Raw genomic sequence first — 6,812 nt, forward strand, 5'->3', positions numbered from 1 at the left:
ACAATAAAAAATATTATTTTGCATCTTCAAAGTGGTAGGCATGTTGTGTAATTCAAATCATACAAAATGTATTTTAATTCCAGGTTGTAAGGCAACATAACAGGAGAAATACCAAGGGGGGTGAATACTTTCGCAAGCCACTGTAAGGGATAATGCAAAGAGAATCCTCCCTGGTTATCAAAAGTCAATCTACAACTTGGGTATCCCCTCATCAGTAACTAAGTTAGATGCATCTGTGTATGTGCCAACCAGAGGGAAAACTCTCTTCTTAGTTGGCAACAAATGCTGGAGGTGAGTTTAGAAGATGATTTAATTAAGATGCCAATAATATATGTATATATGTCATACATTTTTCTGTATGATAACATGAATCTTTAGATTTAATTATACAAAATAATGATTTGATTGATAATTATGTTTCAGCTTTGAGGCAAGACGACAAATGGACTATGGATATCCTCGATCCATAACTCAGGATTTCCCAGGAATTGGCTCCAAAGTGAACGCTGTCTTTGAGAATTTGTTTTGCAAGGAATATTGTAAAACAATCGTCATATTATTACATACATGAGTTCATAAAGCCTTCAGCACCATATTTCCTCTGGACGAAACCTTTGCTGATAAAGCCAATGTTTCTTCCTATAGGTTACCTTTACTTCTCAGATGGTCCAAGGCAGAGTGAGTACTATCTGGCGTACAAACGGGTGATTGGTGTTCTTCTGAACTACGGCTGGCTGGATTGCTACTATGATACTACTACAATTGATAATACGATTTAGTTATGAACATTCTGTTCCCGCAAAAAAATGTACAAACTGCAGTATTCGCTAATTTTCTATCTCTGTAAAGAATTGCTAAACTGTTGTAGGCTTACTAATGTGTTTCTTGCTTGTCTATCACTACGAAACAAAGGAAAGCTGTTATAGAGTGTATGTCTACTTTGATATTCATCCATAAATATGAATATGTGTATGGGCTCATCTCTAAAAGAGACCGTGGTCTCAGCATGACTCCCTGTCAAAATAAAGTTGAAATGCAATAAATAAGTGATTGCTGTATTTGATATATATCAAATTACGTGCATATAACTGTTGGGTATGTGTATAATAGATCAAGGGTTGTTCGTCTACTTCTTCATTAATGTCAAACTCCTGTCAGCATAGCCTAGGGATACAAATAAAAGTCAGATGTTGTGTAAGTCGACATGTTTACTGTACCTTCTGGCACTTGTTTGTTTCTCATTTGATCATATCTGTTGTCAGAGAGCAAGATTCGAGATGTTCATTGATAAAACATGTATCATTAAATAAATGCAATTGATACAAATATTGTTTAGTATTATTGTGAACGTAGCTCATACTCTGTTCCAACTACAGATACAGCATACTTGGCCACGTCAGCTGTTGACAACAGGCTGCATAAAGAACTACATTTCCCAAATCTAAAAAAAGCTATTTAATGACAGGAAAGACATGGTGCTTGTTTTAATACCTCCGAAGCGTAGTTTCCGTCAGTTTTCTGAAATAGTTCAGGCGATAAAAACAAGTCGACTGCACAACGCGTTGTTGGATTTTTGCAAAACTTTAATCATAGTAATTGTTGAGATTAGAAACAAACATTAACAAACATACTCTCCGGGAAACGTGTTTGTTTGCTAGCGTCAAGCTTTTGCTGCAACGTGTAAGTTATGTAAACAATGCAATGGAGACAAGCGAAGAAGTGCTTCAGGGTTCTCCGATGATTCACGGAAAAGAGCAAGCACGAATTGACAGGAGTGGGGTAAGTTTTTGCAAAATATAACGAATACTCGTACAAACGTTAATTCGAGCTAACTGCCGAGTTATCTACTTCCTACAAACCTCTCGACTGCGATCATTGATAGCTAACTAGCTGGTAGTAGCTGCTCATGCGCCGTCGAGCTCATTTCCAAAACATCCTCATTGCCTCTTCTTATTTTCCCAGGCAGTAGCTATGTTCTACAAAATCATCTAGATGAACAGAGTTCTTGGATGTGTGTTTACGTTTTGTTCCAGCCCTCAACGAGCAGAAACCCGACCACAGGAACTCCTCTCTCACCTATGGACCCACTGAACACACTGTCCAACTTTGAGTCCGAGATGGAGCCAGACGGACAGGGAAACTACTCTCTCTTCCCTGCCTTGGACAACATGGCCAGCCTGGCAGGAGCTGCCGAGGCTCTAGAGAGGTAAGCAGTGCCAAATGAACAGCATGCACACACACGTCCTTATTCTGTTGTATGTGGGAGTACAAATAGGCTGCCACTACACAGGAAAGATAATGTTGGGTCTTTCTGCTAGTATGATATGAGGATAAGTCTCTTACGTGAATATTTATTTGCTTTGTCTAAAATTGTCTACCTAAATATTAATGTCTTAATTCTTTTTCCACAGTGAACCACCTAACGATGTTGCAGACAAGCCCAATCTCACATGGCTTGATGCTGCGCAGGTACAGTATTTTTTTTAAACACAGCCCTGTCTGTAGGCTACTGTATGTACCATGTTGACATTTTAAAATCAGATTGCTGTCTGTCAGTGAAATACATCAGCAATAAAACAGTCTGCTCTTTTCCAGATTGTACTGGAGGCAGCTGGACGCCCAATGCACATCAAGGAGATCAAACAGCAAATCATTGACAGGGGATTGGTTCAGTCCAAGTACAGTACAACATTATCAATTCTATAGATATACAATGCATTTTAAAGAAAGACTAAATGCATCAACTGCTTCCATAAAAAAAAAAAACGTATTTTAAACTTTCAAAAAGATTCCTGATAGATCAACAGCATGATATTCCCAGTAATCATTCCTCAACTGCCCATAACCACATTTATATTCTATTTCTGGACAGTGCGAAGTCGAGCCTTGAGGCTGTCATGTACCGTGAGGTAAGACTAATGAGACACTTCAATGGCTATTATAGGTCCAAAGCTCATAGCATCTCCATTTTCTCTGCTGTATTCCAATGGACTCCACACCAAGGCCACTATAAATTAAGCAGTTCACTTTATTTTCGTTATTTCTGCTGTACATTATCAAAGTGGATAATTCAGTATTAGAAAAAAAACATTTTTTTTGCTTTCTGCATATCATTTCACTCTTGCTTTTCCCTTCCTTTTGTTATTGAAAGAAAGGCCATTGGTTGAACGTAGGACAGGTTTGCACATCAAAGGCCTGTGCCTTGAACCAGAGAGAATGCGATTGCGCTCTCTGCTATAGTGTGCCAGGATTAGAACATTCATCATGATGCTCTTAAGTAGCAGTTAACACAGGCTAGATCTTAGTCATTCAAGGTTACAACAGTGAGACCGACCCTTAAGACATTTGTCAGTTCCCCAACACCTAGCCTTGGCCTTAGTATCCCACTATGTTGCAGACACAGAAAGGCAGCAGGAGATTCAAGAGGATTGAGAACAGAAATGGAGTCTTTGCACTGTTGGTAAGTTATCATTATGCAAAGGATGTCAGAAGAAATCCCTTTAGTTCAATTCTATCACTGCTGATCTGACAAATATAGACATTTAGGAGAGTGCAGTGGAAGATCAATGTGTTTGGATAATTAAGATTATATATTTTTTCCTTATATAGTCATTGTAGCCATGTTACTTTGCTTTGTCACAGTTTTCATTTTGCGTTGTATCAGTTACTGTTCCAGATATACCTCATCCACATAACATTGTCATTGTATGCACAATCATGATGTGGATCGTGGCCTACATTGCCACTAGTATTTGAATGTGGTGTTATGATGCAATGCCCACTGAGTTTGGTCTCGCTCCGTCCACAGACAGATGATGAGGGGCAGCAGGCTCTACAGTCCTTCACCACCCAGTCTTTCATGGGGTCTCCCCCCCAGTCAACTTTCTCCAGCTCTGGCTCTGCAGCCTCTCTGCCTCCCTTCCCCTCCCCCACGGGTCTCTCTGAGACCAGGCCCAAGACCAAGAAAGGCCCACGCAATAACCAGAATGAAAAGTACAGACTAAAGTACCTCAGACTACGCAAAGCAGCACTGGCCATGATTTTTGTGAGTACTCTACATACTAAAGACAATCACTTGAATCTGTATGAAGTTATTTCTGTAACACAATGTGTTCAGATGCTACATATGTCCCCCATAAAACTTAATGTATGGAAGAGAAATGTTGGAGATGTGTAGTAGACTGGTATTATTGGCTGAGGGCTGAAGTCACTAACTGAATATCCCACAGGAGAATGCGGCTCTCTGTGATGAAGTTGCCCACTTAGAGGAGAAGTTTGTGCGAGCAAAAGAGGAGCGCAGGTGAGTTTAATTGTTATATTGATGCATTTAAAAAAAACTTTGGGACACTGATTGACAGGTACTTTGAAAACAGTTTTTGTTGTCTAATGGGGCATCTCTTGTGCTTTGTTTTCCAGGTTCTTACTGAAATCCCTGTTGCAGTACCAGTCTGTGTCAGAGGGGGAGCTGCTCACCGCTGCTACTACCAGCTCTCACCCCCCTGTGACCTTTAGTTCCATCCCAACGGGGGCGTCAGTCCTGCCTGTGGGTCATAACCTGACCTCTGGGGCAGAGGAGGGCCTTCCTAAGAAGCCTAAGAAGGAACGAGGCAGGGAGAATGGGAAAGAGGACGGTGGGTAGAGCCATGTTTATACCAGCCTACCTGTAGACAAGACAGATTCTTATGTCTTGTAATGATGGGTAGCACAGTATTTTCTTTGACTCCATAAATACATTTTCCTCAGGTCCAAAAAGAATGTCAAAAAAGCGGAAGCTTGCTGACGCGGGGTCTCGTAAGCTGGTTCAGCCCATCGCCCTGGACTCCTCAGGACGTCCTGTCTTCCCCATAGTACTGGGGGGTCTGACTGTGTACAGTCTAGGGGAGGTCTGTGTCTCAACTCATACTTAATGCCTCACATTTGCTCTTCATCAACACTGTCCAACTTATCTTACATTGTTCTCCTTTCCTTGTCTCCTCACTTGCATAACCATTTGTTGAAAGTACTGAACAGATTTCCACCATATTGCCCTCCCTTATCATGTTGGTCAGGATCAGTGTCCATGAAAGGAGACCAGGAGAGGCTATTTAAGACTGTTGGGACACAGCCCATGACTTCTCAGATCAGTGGCTAGAAAATAATGAATGATGTCCTTCTCTGTTCCAGATTATCACAGACAGGATGCTGTTCCATGACCAGTGTGCCATCTACCCAGTGGGTTACTGTAGCACACGCTTCTTCGCCAGCATGAAGAGCCCTGATCAGCAGTGCCTGTACACCTGCCAGATTAAGGACGGGGGTGGTGGCCCACAGGTACACTCGCACTAATGGAGCTATAAAACATTATGAAGTCAAGTGCTAAGTAAGTCAAATAGGTGCTGTGAAGACAGCTTATGTTTTTGTGAGGAGTGTTTTCCTTATCAAACAATCTCCCCCCTCCCAGTTTGAGATAGTGCCTGAGGAAGACCCTCAGAATGCCATAGCTGCCTCCTCTGCCCTCACCTGCCATTCCAACCTGCTGAAGGCCATTGGTGCTCTAAGGTACCTGCTTGCTGTACAGACTGGCTTATAGAATCAGTGGATGCATTTCATTGTAAGACTTTTCTCTCATTATCTTACAACTATACCCCTATAGATCGAAACCGGTGGTACCCATCGTGCCTTCAGGAGCAGACTTCTTTGGCTTCTCCCACCCCACCATCCAGAACCTGATCCAGAGCTGCCCAGGAGCACGCAAGTGCAGCAAGTGCGTCTCTAGTACTCAAGTATAATGTCATCTACCTCACAGGAAATTAATTGAACATTGCACATTATCTTTGTGGAGATTGCAATTGGTGCATTTCCTTTTTCAGATGAACTGACCTTTAATATACTCTCTCATATCTGCTAGTGTACATGTAGCTGAACGACTTATGTGCTGCTTATTGGTGTGATATGTCCTTGTAGTTATCAGTGGATCCGTTTCGAGGTGTGTCGTCCAGGCGACGGCCAGGTTCCACACAGCCTGCCTGAGGACGATGCCTCTGTCAGCTTTGAGGCATACCAGAGACACCAGGGCTTTGATGACAGCATCAGGGGTGAGCACAATCTAGTAGGTGAGGCCGAGCAGTTTGCCATACTTTCTCTACCTACCTGTACACCCCCTAGGCTCAGCATTTAGCATATAATGGCCTTTGTTTATTATTCTTGTTGAATGAAGTTGTCTGCTATCAGAAATAGAAAGCAATGATATTATGGGTCAACTATCCTCAGTCAAGATCTGATTTCAACCACTCAGTCCCATCTTCTTTCCCCAGGCATGACTCCACAATCCCCTGGTTCCTCTCACCAGCATCTTCTGAGTTCACCCACCCTGCAACCATCTACATCTTACTTCAGCCACTGATCTGTTCCTCCTCAACATCCAGACCAGTGAAGTAGTGGAAAAGAAAATACTGGTAAACGGTGATCGCCCTTTGCGGTTAATAAAGTAACGCTCCATATATTTTCAATGCATTTATTTGTGATCGGTGGGTAAATGCTTGTGCAAAATAAATTAAATGGCATTTACCCTCCACTACTGCTCTAGAAAGCCTGGTGACACCTGTGTGGAAGTTCTCAATAGGACCAGTTGTGTCTCTACTGACATTGACAGTTCTGGAAGGAACCAAGAGGAGACTACCGGAATCATGTTCTCTTCAATTTAAACAATCAATGTATGTTGTTGTTGTTAACATGTGAAAGAAAGTTGATCTGATCATCAAGTTGGCCCCTGTATGTACCACTGTAGTTAGTACTATAAAATGGGTGGTTCGAGCCCTGAATGCTGAATGGAA

At 42.0% G+C, this 6,812-nt stretch overlaps 1 protein-coding gene and 1 pseudogene across 3 annotated transcripts; both read left to right on the plus strand.

Annotated features, from left to right (window-relative positions):
- The window catches only part of LOC115137753 (uncharacterized), a 29,985-nt pseudogene extending 28,774 nt beyond the window's left edge, over positions 1-1,211 (plus strand).
- Positions 1,212-1,491: 280 nt separating this feature from the next.
- tbrg1 (transforming growth factor beta regulator 1) lies at positions 1,492-6,812 on the plus strand. Of its 3 annotated transcripts, none has more exons than XM_029672255.2 (15): positions 1,492-1,779; positions 2,034-2,206; positions 2,412-2,469; positions 2,596-2,678; positions 2,873-2,909; positions 3,398-3,460; positions 3,809-4,045; positions 4,230-4,300; positions 4,417-4,631; positions 4,744-4,883; positions 5,164-5,310; positions 5,441-5,538; positions 5,633-5,743; positions 5,944-6,088; positions 6,294-6,481. In XM_029672255.2, exons 1-15 carry the CDS (start codon positions 1,702-1,704, stop codon positions 6,297-6,299), a joined length of 1,662 nt encoding a protein of 553 aa, XP_029528115.1. In that variant the 5' UTR covers positions 1,492-1,701; the 3' UTR covers positions 6,300-6,481. The 3 variants fall into 3 exon arrangements, with proteins under 3 accessions (XP_029528115.1, XP_029528112.1, XP_029528113.1); XM_029672252.2 differs by having other exon boundaries at positions 1,493-1,779; positions 5,944-6,092; positions 6,294-6,812; XM_029672253.2 differs by having other exon boundaries at positions 1,493-1,779; positions 5,944-6,074; positions 6,294-6,812.

The sequence above is a fragment of the Oncorhynchus nerka genome, linkage group LG11 (genome assembly GCF_034236695.1).
Source record: "Oncorhynchus nerka isolate Pitt River linkage group LG11, Oner_Uvic_2.0, whole genome shotgun sequence".
In the NCBI taxonomy this organism is placed as follows: Eukaryota; Metazoa; Chordata; class Actinopteri; order Salmoniformes; family Salmonidae; genus Oncorhynchus; species Oncorhynchus nerka.